This window comes from Tachyglossus aculeatus, chromosome 17, assembly GCF_015852505.1.
Source record: "Tachyglossus aculeatus isolate mTacAcu1 chromosome 17, mTacAcu1.pri, whole genome shotgun sequence".
Taxonomy (NCBI): Eukaryota; Metazoa; Chordata; class Mammalia; order Monotremata; family Tachyglossidae; genus Tachyglossus; species Tachyglossus aculeatus.
In genome coordinates, this window is record NC_052082.1 from 23,944,836 (window position 1) to 23,959,435 (window position 14,600).

The window sequence follows — 14,600 nt, forward strand, 5'->3', positions numbered from 1 at the left end:
TAATAATGATGCCATTTGTTAAGTGCTTACTGTGTGCCAAGCACTGTTCTAAGCACTGAGGTGGATACAAGGTAATCAGGTTGTCCCACATGGGGCTCACACTCTTAATCCCCATTTTACATATGAGATAACTGAGGCACAGAGAAGTGAAGTGACTTGCCAAAGTCACACAGCTGATCAGTGGGAGATCTGGGATTAGAACCCACAACCTCTGACTCCTAAGCCCGTGCTTTTTCCACTAAGCCACGCTGCTTCTCATATCCACACATACCTTCATGTGTGTAACCAAAGACAAATCCAAATATGAATGGACATGCACAAACGCTCACCTCAAAGTGAACAGATTCTAGAACTTGCTCTGAAATGCTTCAGGAATCATGGGAGCACTCAGACACCAGCTAAATATTTGTAGATATCCCCGGAGCCAAGCAGAATCCATTCAGAAGACAGATGCTGCAAGAATAGATGCTTGCTTGCACAATAGAACAGGAATTCCCCGGAACGGATCCAGTTTGGCTGCTGGGGAAATCCAAACCAATTTTCATAGGTATCTAAGTGAGTTGATTCTAAAATCAGCGAGGTCTAGGGCTTAAGGAATGGTTTATCCACCAAAAGTGTAAAGTGAGTCTAGATTTCATTCATTCATTTATTCATTGTTGTATTTATTGAGCGCTTACTGAGTGCAGAGCACTGTACTAAGTGCTTGGGAAGTACAGATCGGCAACATATAGAGACGGTCCCTACCCAACAAAGGGCTCACAGTCTAGATTTCTGTTTTCCAGCACTGTGGCACAATTGTAATTACTTAGGTTAGTGCTGTAAGGTGACCTTTTGCTTTTTGGAGCTAAAATTAGAGGAAAACATTATTTTCATTTTAGAAAAGTACAATGATATTAAGGAAATACACTAATTCCAAATGTAAACATCTGCATACAAAGGAGTATGTAAAAATACAAGCTACAGAAGGTATGTAAATTTTCTTGTGGACTTAGCTATCAGTCAACTTAATGGACAAAACCCATAAAAGAGAGGAATGTTACGTAGAATTATAAAGATGAAAAGGAATAGTGGTTAATGGATGGAAGGGGAAGATTAATTAAGATGTAATGAACTCAAACCTCTGTGAACTAACTTTAGCAGAGTATGTTACAAATGGACTAAAAAGAAATAGAGTAATGAGAATAGTTGTTTCTCAAGACCAAACTGCTTCTGACTGAATCCAAATAAGCACTTAAAAATCGTATTTTGAAGGAAGTGAAAAGTTAAAAGATCTTTATTCCACCCTTAACCAAAAAGGCTCAGTTAGCTTTTACTTGAATTCACCTCCTCTATGACTTGTCTCTGTCAATTTCAGAATATCATAGTGGCTTCCATAAGACAGGTTTGGAGGTACAGTTCCTGTAAGTATGTAATCCTGTTAGTGCATTGCTCAATTCATTCCTGTTGTCGTTGGAGTCCATCAGGAATGCTAGGAGTTTATCCTGAGTTATTTTTGGAATAGATTCAATGCTTTTATAATTGTCCTTTTCAATTGAAGATGCCACTGACAGTGGAATTCATCTATGAGTGCCTGTGTGGCTGAAAATTGATTCAACTCATGAGGTTCTGTGCATACCTAGTGTAGTGAGGAAACCCCTTTTTTGAAAATGGTAACCAAACAAACCTCCTCCCTTCCTTAGACCCTGTTCATTCCCTCTTCCTGTGGACTGTAAGCCCTTGCAAGTGACTCTGTTATATTATACTCTCCCAAACATTTAGTACAGTGTTCTGCACTTCAACTGATTGATTCCTCTCCCTTTTCTTTCCCTCCCTCTCTTTGTCCTCTCAAAGTTCTAATTGTCTTTGATGATTGATGCTACTCTACCAGTTGGTATTACTGCTTTAGTATCGTGGTATTACAATGATCAAAATTAGTAAATCCAAGTAAATAACATTTCAAACACTTCACGATGGCTTAAAATATTTTAATTCTGCTATCAGTCAGACAGCAGTCAGTCAGATAACAATCCTATTCCACATTCTGATAAGTACAAATCTTTGCCTAAAACTATTGATATGCTGTTGATGTGACTTATGTGCATATACACAAACATTTGGCAAAAAGACAAGGAAATATTTTATTTTTGCTTAGGGGAAGAAACTTAGTTCATAGCTTTCAATAAGGAGCTGTTTACTGATGTGGGTGTTATATTCTTATGCATATTTATTTTGGAAACACATGTGGGAGATAATAAAACATTATCTCTAACTGAAATGAATGTATCACTTAGATCTGTGCTGCTGAGTAATGGGGATTCTGGTGAAGATATTAAGGGGTTGCATTGTGCAAGACCGAAAATGATTCAGAAAGCAGCAAGTTCTACGATGAGCTGATGAATGCATAATTTCTTTTGACCATTAGGGGTGAGTTAACCCCTACAGGGTGAGGAGAATAAATCTGGTGAATCTATGATCTAACATTTGTCTGCTGTGTGACCTTGGACAAGTCACTTCACTACTGTGTGCCTCAGTTCTCTCATCTGTAAAATGGAGATTAAGACTCTGACTCCTGTGTGGGACAGGGACTGTGTCCAACCCGATTATCTTGTGTTCACCCCAGTGCTTAGAACAGTGCCTGGTACGTAGTAAGTGCTTAACAGATACCATAATTATAATTATTATTATTATGATTCAGGAAGAAATTTTTCAACCTCAATATTTAGTCACCAGAAGTTACTAAGGTGCAAGGACTATTTCCATATAGAATCCGGTAGGCTTCATAAGTTTGCCCTGTTTCTCCCATGCCTTTTTATGCTCATGGGAACCCAGTCTTGATGAGTCAGCCCCAACAGCACCCCTATTTCTTGGGAGTGCCCCCTTTTCCTCCCACAGTCTCTTCAACTTGGTTGGTCAGAACTCTGTGAAGCAACAGTGCATCTAACTTGTATAAAAAGATCTGCACAAATCCCCTCTGTGGCTGGGACATTTAAATAATAATAAAAAATAAAAGATTGAAAGGAGCCTTACCCATCTTTGGGATAGTTCAGCCATTGCCTTGTGTCCCTCATTGTTATGTGACTGATCTTTGATCTGTCCACATCAAGGCCATCTGCTTCTGCCACATAATCATTCAATTAGCTCTTCAATTCTGGGTCAAGATTGCCTCTATTAAAGTTGTTTTGAGTGGTGTTGTAGGAGTCTCTGTTCTTGCAATCACCAATAAAAGGGCAGTTTTGACAACAATTTTTTGCTTTCCTTGTTTAGTACCGCAGTATTTCGGGATGTGAACGGAGTGCTGTTTTAGCTGAATTTTTAGCTTATCTTAATGAAAATGATTTAGAAATTTGAATTAGGAATTGTATTTATCTTAAAAGACAGCTCCCACTTCAAATCCAGATTACTAGGAGATTTTTCAGCAGTCATCATTTTACTGTGTCTCACTTCCCTGTCTCAGACTTGTCATTTAAACCCAAACTAAGGATCTGGAGACAAGTTCATGAACTGTCATTCCTCTTGCCTCTTTGCAATTGTTTAGACCCAACAGGAGCTTTGAGTGGATTTAGTCTCTCAAATAAAGTTCTAGTTTTATTAGGGCAATTTAGATGTGACTCTTTGAAAGGTGTATAAGGAAGCATTGTATTTGTGAGCAGCTCTAGATCCTCAAAGCAAGGTTGTGAAAGTTTATATACCTTCTCCCCAGTAGGTCCCTCTAAAAGTAAGGTACCCAGATACCCCAGGGCTGGAAGGTAAGATGGGGTGTCACCTCTACCCCCCAACTGCCACCCTCTGTGACTGGAAAAAAGCAACTGGAACATCTGGTTGCCTTTTCCCGGGACTTTTATGGACATTGAGTAGACTAGGCTACATATGAAATCTGGGCATGCCTTTCTGGCCAAGAAGGATTGTAGATTGCCATCTCCAAGGTTCAGAGGAGAAGCTTCAGAGTAATCTTTAGATGTCTAATAAAAATAGTAATTATATGGTATTTGTTAAGCACTTGCTATGTGCCAAGCACCACGCTAAGTGCTGGAGTAGGTATAAAAAAATTAGATCAGACACAGTCCCTGTCTCACACGGTCTAAGGGAAAGGCAGAACAAGTATCTAATCCTCATTTTACAGATGAAAAAACTGAGGCACAAAGAAGTCAAATCATAATTGTGGTATTTAAATGCTTAATTTGTGCCAAACATTGTATTAGGCATTGGGGTAGATATAAGATAATCACGTCAGACTCAGTTCCTGTTCCTCACAGTCTCAGAAGCAGCAACCACATGTGTCGAATTTCCATTATACAGATGAGGAAACTGAGGAACAGAGAAGTGGCTTGCTCAAGGTCACACAGCAAACCAGAGCCAGGATTAGTTAGAGCATTGGGCTTCCAGGCCTGTGCTCTTTCAACGAGGCCACACTGCTCCTCGCTGTTTTGCCTCTCTCTGGATCAAATGATGGCCATGTGAGAAGTCATCAGCAAAACCATCATTTCCACCACCTGTTTTAGTTTTAGATGGGTCTGGAAATGCCTGTCCACAGGATTAAAATGCTTCCTATACATTTAGGGAATTAGTGGCCCTCGTGGTGCAGATGTGATTGATAGGCATGCAGTTAGTTTTGGGTCCCAGGCATTGCGGTTGCTCCTGTTGTCGTAGGCTTTTGTCAGGGCACTGTTGTGCTTCATTTGGAATTAGTGCTAACCCTGACCTACCATCCTCCCCCACAGAGTAACCAGATGACAATCCTAAATTATGTAGGTCACTAGCCATACATCTTGAAGTTGTCGTTCCCTTACAGGGGTCCCCCAGTGGTAAGCTGGATCCCAAGTGCTGGATCTCAAGGCACATCTTGAAGAGCAAACCTATAGAAAGCCAATTATCCAAAGCCACCGAGGCCCAAAATGGTTTAGAGAACCAAATCTTGAGATAACAAGACATGTTTGGGTTGGGCTAACTCAGAGGAGTATCTATTCAATTTTATTTGATTATACAATTCAAATAAAAAAACTGGACTAGTCTCAGTTTGAATATCCAGTTGTCTGATTATTTAGAATTTTCTACCTTTTTGTCAAGACTTCAATGTGTCTGATAGAGGCTGTACCTTGAAAATAACTTATTTATTGCCAGGTTTATAAAGCACTGGAGTCAGCCCAAGGCCTTCTCCTTTCCCTTCTTTTTTCAAACATTTAGACCAAAGCAGGTATTTTTTAGCCAATATTATCCAGTCATTATAGTTTTCTTGGCTATTCTAAAGCATCATATTTTCCTTCCTCAACCTTTAGCACAAGCAGTTTTGTTGAAAGATGAATAATTTCTTCTTTTTCTTTTTAATGTGGGTAAAATACACTATTAAACTTACCTTGTAAGAATTTTCGAGTTGGGCCCCATTTATCACAAAGCAAGCTCTTGGGTTTTGCATACTGTCTCAGATCCTTTCGGAAGTTGATGTAGAAGAAAAATTTGTCCCTGCTTGATGCCTTCTGCCAGATTTTAAGCAAATTAGTAAGAAGAAATTGCCTAGTGGTAGTCTCCCAGAAGTTGAATTTCTATTTGATTCCCCCTTACTATATGTTAAGACAAATTATTCATCAAAACTCTACCATATTTCGACACAAATCCCAAATCCATGCCCACATCTGGATTTGACTTCTGAGGGAACACTATTTTGTGTTACTTCACTGGAATCTCATGTTTTTCTGACCCCTAGTAGCGAGTCCATTAGACAGGCCTGAAATCTATTAAGAAAACATTTCAGCATCTGTCTCCCTGACTAAGTTGTAAGCTCTTTGAGGGTAAGTAGATTGTGTCGATTAATTTTACTATGCTCTTCCAGGTGCTTAGTACAGTGCTGTTCACACAGAAGGTGCACAATAAATACAAGTGATTAATTGAAAAGCTAATGACTAAGCAGTAAAAATCTCCCACAGCTTCTCAAAAATCACTTAGTTGCTGCCTGCTTTTTCTTGAATGCTTCATTAAGATGCAAGTTTGGTTTCCAAAAACAACTCGTATAATATCTACCCATATGATAAGATGTGTGGATGTCTAAAATTCCTTCCATAGGTGTTGTCAGATTGCCACTTAGTTATATTGACAATATTTTTCCTTTCTGTATGAATAAGACCTGATCTGTGAACTATGCGGAGCATAATATCCAGTAATATCCTCTAAGGCACTCTGTTATTCTTGTCTTATGCTCTGGAGTTGTCTCTGACCCATTGCTGCACCATAGACACATCTCCCAGAATGCCCCACCTCCGTCTGCAATTGTTCTCGTAGTGTATCCATAGAGTTTTCTTGATTAAAAATATGGATGTGGTTTATCATTGCCTCCTTCCGTGCAGTAAACTTGAATCTCCGCGCTCAACTCTCTCTCATGCTCCTGCTGCCCAGCACAGGGGAGTTTATACTGAAGTTCAAAGTCACTCTGACTTGAATGGAATAACTTAATTCTACCTTTGTCTAAGAGAAGTTATTTGTTTGGTTTTCATTTTCAAACGTATGCCTACTCTAAGTTGATGAATTCCATCTGGTTACATTAAACTGATATTTTGCTCCTCAGCACCATAGCATTTTTCCTGCCATTAGGAATGTCCCAAGATTGCCCTAGCAGGTGAAAAGCATCCTAGTAAGTGCTCAATATAGACAGTGATTAAGAGTAGAAGAGCAAATTCTAGGAAAAATTCCAAAGAAGGGCAAAGGTTTTTAAGAGCTACTTAGAGCCTGTCATCACCAGACCACTGTTTAGATCGACCCACCTTCAATATCCTCTACCAGTCATGGCCCAGTGGATAAAGCATGAGCCTGAGAGTCAGAAGGACCTGGGTTCTAATCCCTGCTCTGACACTTGTGTACTGTGTGACCTTGGGCAAGGCACTTAACTTTTCTGTGCCTCAGTTCATTTGTAAAATTTGTAAAATGGGAATTAAGACTGTGACTCCCATGTGGGACAGGGACTGTGTCCAACCCAATTATCTTGTATCTACCCCAGCACTTAGAAACTGTTAAGGGCTTACTAAGTGCCAGACAAATACCATTATTATTGTTAGTATTATCCATTGCTTTCAGAATAGCTATGTCCCTGGAATTTACCAGATCCATGATCCATTAGGGGAAGCAAGGTTGGTGAGAAATCTACTATTAAAATTTGCCTTATGCCATTAAGTTGTTTCTGATCCATTATGACACCCCATTCATTCATTCATTCCTTCAATCGTATTTGTTGAGTGCTTACTGTGTGCAGAGGACTGTATTAAGTGCTTGGGAAGTACAAGTTGGCAACATATAGAGACGGTCCCTACCCAACAGCGGGCTCACAGTCTAGAAGGGGGAGACAGACAACAAAACAAAACATATTAACAAAATAAAATAAATAGAATGAATATGTAGAAGTAAAATAAAGTAATAAATATGTACACATGTATATATAATATATATATACAGGTTCTGTGGGGAGGGGAAGGAGGCTAAGGGGGATGGGGAGGGGGAGGAGGGGGAGAGGAAGGAAGGGGCTCAGTCTGGGAAGGCCTCCTGGAGGAGGTGAGCTCTCAGTAGGGCACCCCATACATAGCTCTCCCAGAACTCCCCACTCTCTATCTGCAATCGTTCTGGTAGTGTATCCCTTAGGTTTTCATGGTAAAAATATACAGTAAACTTGAGTCTCCACCCGCGACTCTCTCCCGTGCTGTTGCTGCTCAGCACGGGTGAGTTTTGACTTAAAGCAGATTGCCTTCTACTTGCTAGCCACAGCCCAAGTTAGGGAATGTGTATGCCTCTGCTTCACTCTCCTTCCTGTAACTGAGACTGGTAGAGTACTGGAAACTCTCCAGTTGCGACCTTGAGAGGGGTACTGTTAAAATAACTTGGGAAAATTCCCAGCCTGAAAAGGAATGATGAGATGAAGAAATGAAAGACAGTACAGGGAATAAGAAAGAAAATCATAAAGCACTGGTAACTTCAAGGGGGGAAAAGTGTATTGTTACTATGTACACCATATAAACATTTCATCACTTCAGCCAGTCTAACCACTGAGTTTGCAAATGACATTCCTCCTAAGCTCTCTGTTAATAAGATAACCCTGAAAAAGCTTGAGACTCATTTCCTTAAAGCCTAGTCATTCACAATGTGGTAGCCATTTTGGGATTTTCTTTGACAGGAAGAGGAGGACAGCCACATGATAGAGCCCACAATATGGGTTCTACCACCCTAAGCATCCCCTGACAATCTAACCAGGTAGGGACGCCCCTCTCCTGTCCTTAAAGCCAACTGTTTTAGACCTGGGTAGGCTGAGGGTATGCAGTGGCTGGGACACGTTTGTGCATGTGTGCTGGCTTTGTACATGGGATTGTGTCTAGGCTGTAGAAACTTCAACTTCAGTCTGCCCTGAGGAGAGCAACTGATTGCTACACACACACACACACACATATGTAATCAATCAATGGTATTTACTGAGTGCTTACTGTATACAGAGCACTGTATTGTTTGAATGTACTGCAGAACCACTCACAAGTGAGAGACCTGGGCCCATTTTGATCTAGCTTAGACTAGGCCAGACTCATGTGCTTTCACTTAGAAATAGTCATAGTCATGGTTCTTGTTGGGTTTACTATGTGTCAAAGCACTGTGCAAAATACTGTAGTAGATATAGGATAATCAGATCAGATACAGCCCTTATCCAACACAGAACTATGAGGAAATTATGTCTCTAGGAGACTGTTACCTGCCCAAGATTACACAGTAGGCCTCACTGCCTTTCCATTCAGGCCAGGGTTTTATAGAATCAGGAATTTTGCTTCATTCAAGTTTCTACCATGTCGTTTCATTTCATTATTGGTTAGTAAACTCTAATGAATACCTGAGTAGAGCCCCACAGCACTTATGCATTTATCCAAAATTTATTTATTTTAATGTCTGTCTTTCCCCGCTAGACTGTACACTTATTATAGGCTGGAAATGTGTCTGCTAATTCTGATGTACTCTCAAGCGCTTGGAACAGTGCTTAGCTCATAATAAGTGTTCAATAAATACCATTGATTGATCTTGGGCCCAAAAGGTGCCAATAATAATAATAGTTGTGGTATTTGTTAAGCACTTACTATCTGCCAGGCACTGTAATAAGTATTGAGGGGGAATACAAACAAATCAGTTTGGACACAATCCCTGTCCCACATGGAGCTCACAGTCACAATCCCATTTTACAGATGAAGTAAATGAGGCACAGAGAAGTTAAGTGATTTGTCCAAGGCCACACAGCAGACAAGTGACAGAGTCAGGATTAGAACTCATGATCTTCCGTCTCTCAGGCCTGTTTCTATCCACTGTGCCATGCTGCTTCCCCAATATTAATTGTAGAATACCTTCTGGAAGAGGTGACTTTTCAGAAGAGTTTGAAGGAGTGGATGGATCTGGTTTGGGGAGAATTGTTATTTAAATTGTCTTTTTCATTTATAAGAACTTTTTTTTCAGATACTTCTAATGATGATTGCTGTGGTGGCGGTGGCAGTGGCGGTGATTCCTTGGATTGTGTTTCCTTTAATTCCACTTGGTATTGTATTCATTATCCTTCGTCGATACTTCCTGGAAACGTCAAGAAATGTTAAACGTCTGGAATCCACAAGTGAGTAATAAGGTCACAGCAAGATACCTAGGGAGCGTTGGCTTAGATTTGTGATAGAATGTGAAATTCACATGGCTAAATTCCACTGAATGTATTTAGTTAAAATGCCCTGCTCGTGATATCTCTTAGGACAGTGCTAATTTGGTAGCAAATTTTCAATAATATAAGGATAGAAAAATTAGAAAACCAAATTAAGAAGGTGAATATATTGAGAGACTGATAAGAAGATGTGGTGCTAACATGGCATCGAGTCAGACCAAACCAAAGGTCTATTGAGCAGCTCTAAAATTCAGTCAATCAATTCATCAATCAGTGGTATTTAGTGTGCTTTCTGTGTGCAGAGCACTGTAGTAAGCACTTGAAAGAGTAGAGTATAACAGAGCTAGTAAACATATTCTCTACCCACAATGAGCTTACAGTTAGCGGGGGAAGTCAGACATTAAAATAAATTACAGATAAGTACATAAGTGCTGTGAGGCTGAGGGATGGGTGAATAAAGAATAAAGGGTGCAAATCCTAGTACAAGGGTGGCATAGGAGGGAGTGGAAAAAGAGGAAATGAGGGTTTAGTCAGGGAAGGCCCCTTGAAGGAGATGTGCCTTCAGTAAACTTGGAACATGGGTAGAGTGATCATTTATTAGGTATGAAGAGCGAGCAAAATACACCAACCCATTGTAGAACATGAGAAGGAGAAGGGAGTGCCAGGCCAGAGGGAGGACATGGGTAAGGAGTTGGTGACAAGTTAATAGTTGTGAGTCCTGGAACTACTCCCAGCTGCCACATATCAATCAATCAGTTGTACTTATTGAATGCCTACTTTGTGCAAAGCACTGAACTCAGCACTGGCGATAGTACAATACAACAGAGTTGTTAGATACGTTCCCTGCCCATGTGACTTCTAGGGCAGCTCCACCAAGTTACGAGCTGTATTTACCATCAAATGACAAGTAAGTGTCCTGGAACGAACTCAGTCTACCTATGTCGAATAATGTTCATCACATCATAACTTTGATGGGTAGATAGTGAAGAAAATGATTACACCAGGAAGCCCAAACAATAGACCTTCACAGACTGAGCCCCTCCCTTTTCCTCTGCTCCTCCCCCTCCTCATAGCCCCGACTCCCTCTCTCTGCTTTACCCCCCTCCCTGCCCCATAGCACTTGTGTATATATGTACATATTTAATATTCTATTTATTTTATTAGTGGCATGTATATATCTTTAATTCTATTTATTTATATTGATGCTATTGGTGCCTGCCTGCTTCTTTTGTTTTGTTATCTGTCTCCCCCGTTCTAGACTGTGAGCCCGTTGTTGGGTAGGGATTTTCTCTATTTGTTGCCAAATTGTACTTTCCAAGCGCTTAGTACAGTGCTCTGCACACAGTAAACGCTCAATAAATACGATTGAATGATTGAATGAAACTACTGCTCTCCGGTGTGCTGAAATGGGAAAATCACAAAGAGCTTATTTTAAAGACACACTAAGACCCTCAAAAGATGGAATTCAACAAATGGACAGTTGAGCCAGTAGCACACAATAGATCAACCAATCAAATACATATAAATGCACAAGATGCCACCAGAGGTGAAATTCACCAATGGGTGCTAGTGCATCGTGGCAGACGGTACTATAACCCAACCCACTCCAGTCCTCTAGCAAAAACCTACTCACTGTACCTCGAACTCGTCTATCTCACCACCATCCCCTTGTCCACATCTTGCCCTGTCCTGAAACTCCCTTCTCCTTCATATCCAACAGACAATAATTCTCTCCACCTTCAAAGCCTTATTAAAATTACATCTCCACTAATAGGCCATCCTTGACTAAGCCCTCATTTCCCCAACTCCCTCTGCCTTCTCTATCACCCTTGCACTTGGATTTTGTGTCTACCAACTGTGTATTTTACTCCCCCAATTGCTTAGTGCAGTGCTCTGCACACAGTATGCACGTAATAAATATCATTGATTTTTTTTTTAATTAACCACACACTAAAACCCTGGATGTCTGTCACCCCCTCTAGGTTATAAGCTATCTGTGGTTAGGTAGCATATCTACATACTCTGTTATACTGTGACGTGCCGTGCACACTGTAAGCGCTCAATGAATATGATTTATTGATTGGGTTTCTCCCTTAGAACGTTGTCTTTGGGAGCTTTGTGCACCAAGAGGGAGAAATGCAATGGTTCCCACTATCAGGTACAAAGAAATCAATTGATGGTACTTACTGAGCACTAACTGTATGGTACTGAATATGGTACTGAATCCTTGAAAGTGTACAGTACAGTAGGTACATAGTCATTCAATCAATGATATTTGAGTGCTTACTGCATGCAGAACACGGTACTAAACATTTGGGAGAATACAGTACAGCAGAGTTGGTGGTCTAGAGGGTGACAAGACAGTAAAATAAGTTACAGATATTTATGTAAGTGCTGGGGGGAGAGGGTGGGATGAATGGTAAGTGCTTAATGTGTACAGATCAAAGTGCAAAGGTGATGAAGGAGGGAGTAGGGAAAATGAGGGCTTAGTTGGGAAAGGCCTCTTGGAGGAGATGTTATTTTAATCGGACTTTGAATGTGGAGAGAGTAGTAGTCTGCTGTATATAGACGGATGGGGAGAGAGGTCCAGGCCAGAGGGAGGATGGGGGTAAGGGATCAGTGGCCAGATAGACCAGTTTGTGGTACAGTAAATAGGTTTGCATTTAAGGAGCAAAGTGTGTAGGCAGGGTTGTAATAGGTGAGGTAAATTGGAGAGGGAGAACTGATTGAGTGCCTTAAAGCTGATGATAAGGGACTTCTGTTTGATGTGGAGGTGGATGAGCAACGATTAGAGGTTTTTGAGGAGAGGGAAGCTATGAATTGAATTTTTTTTATAAAAATAATCCAGGCAGCAGCGTGAAGTAAGAATTGGAGTGGAAAGAGACAGGAGACAGAGGGAGATTATCGAGGAGGCTGATTCAGTAGTTAAGGTGGGATATGATTCAAGTGTTTGGATTAATTTGGATGGAGAGGGAAGGGTGGATTTTAGTGACGTTGTGAAGTTAGAATTGACAGGATTTGGTGACAGATTTAATATGTGGGTTGAATGAGAGGGTACGGACTTAGTTTTTAGTGTGTGTGTGTGTGTGTTGTTGTTGTGTACAGTATTTAAGTGCTTACTGTGTACCAGGCGCTGTACTAAGAACTGGGGTAGATACAAGATAATCATGCTGGACACAGTCCATCTCCCACATGGGACTCACAGTCTTAATCTCCATTTTACAAGATGGTAGCTGAGGCACAGAGATGTTAAGTGAGTGTCAGAGCCAGGATTAGAATCCATATCCTCTGACTCCGATAAGGCCGTGTTACTAGTGAGACAGGGAAGATGGTGGTGCTGTCTATGGTGAGGGGAAATCATGGGGAGAGCAGGGCTTGGATGGGAAGAGGAGGAGTTCTGATTTGGACATGTTAAGTTTGAGGTGTCAATGAAACATCCAAGTTGACATGTCCTAAAGGCAAAAATAAATGCAAGACTGCAGACAAAGAGATACCAGGGTTGCTAAGGTAGATTTGGAGTCATCCATGTAGAGATGGCAGTTGAAGCCATGAGAGTGAATTAATTGTCCAGGAGAGTGGGAGAAATTGGTAAATAGAGAGGGACTGAGAACTGAGCCTTGAGTGACTCCCAAGGTTACAGAGTGGGAGACAGAGAAGACACCTGTCGAAGAGACTGAGAAAGAGCGGCCATAGAGGTAGGAGGAGAATCAGGAGAGGAAGTGTCAGTGAAGTCCTAGTTAGATAATGTTTGCAGGAGAAGTCGATTGTATGTAGTGTCAAAAGCTGCTGAGAGGTCGAGGAGGATTAGAATGACCACTGAATTGGCGAGGAAGGAGGTCATTGGTGATAAGAGATGGCAATTTTGGTGAAATGAAGAGGGTGAAGCCAGATTGGAGGGGGTCAAGAAGAGAATTGGAGGAGAGGAAGTGGAGTCAGCTAGTGTAGACAACCCACTCAAGGAGTGTGGAGAGGAATGGTAGGAGGGAGGTGGGATAGTAGCTGGAGGGAGCCATGGGAGCAAAGGAGAGGGTTTTTAATGATAGAAAGTACATGAGCATGTTTGAAAGCAGGTATTGGGAAGTGAGCAGTTGAAGATGGTGGTCATGAAGGGAAGAAAGTAGGGGACAAGTGGTTTGATAAGGTGTGAAGCGATCGGGTCAGAGGACAGGTGGAGGGGCTAGATACAATTGTGTCTTTACTTGAATACAATGCCTGAGGGATTGTTGGTTATGCCTTCTCATGAACACACAGTTAATAGAAAAAAAATATCCTCAGTTGCATCATCTTAGCACCTGAATTCCTATTCTATGTACACATAGTATTATGCAAGGTGGAATCCACCATGATTCATTCATGGGACCCCGGTTGTAGGAAATGCTGCTGGAATGAAGAGAAAGTGGAGGGTTAGGTAGAGAATGTGGAGGGAGTGAATAAGAACTAGCAAACAGGAAATAGGATCACTTAAGGACATTATCTGTTATTTGTGGAGAGGATATGACGGAGGAAAACAGTGGGACCCAATGGATAGCTGAGAGGTAAAGAGACTCTAGCAGACAGAGGCAAAAGATAGAAGTGTTAACAGAGAAATTTAATCAGTTGTCTAAGGAAATTTTTTTTCTGGAAAAAAGGCTAGAAATTTTAGTAATGAACATTTTTCTTATACTGTGCTTAATTGACACTTTTTATTGCAAAATATAAGTACTGTAGAAATGCTGAAAATTATCAGTAGGTTACTGCTAATCCTACTATTTGGCAACTGTTTATGCTTAATACTACATTAATTGGGTTTTTCACCACTTCTGTATACACATGTGCTCTCAGAAGGGGAGCAAAAGTCATTATTAAGTTCATTCTGCTCAGATCCTATTAAGTCTATTACAGCACAACCTCTTTTAAAGCTTTGCTACCCCCTATAAAATTTAATAAATATTTGGAGCAGCTCTGAATAAAGAACTCTCCTGCAGGTCAAATCTGG

The 14,600-nt window shown here is 40.8% G+C and overlaps 1 protein-coding gene across 3 annotated transcripts in view; it reads left to right on the forward strand.

Moving 5' to 3' along the window:
- Positions 1-14,600, forward strand: part of ABCC4 (ATP binding cassette subfamily C member 4) — a 228,512-nt gene that overhangs the window by 155,249 nt on the left and 58,663 nt on the right. For all 3 annotated transcript variants that reach the window (XM_038759284.1, XM_038759286.1, XM_038759287.1), the window contains one exon: positions 9,436-9,586. In XM_038759284.1, coding sequence (XP_038615212.1) covers positions 9,436-9,586 — 151 coding nt within the window. The remainder of the gene's footprint in view (positions 1-9,435; positions 9,587-14,600) is intronic.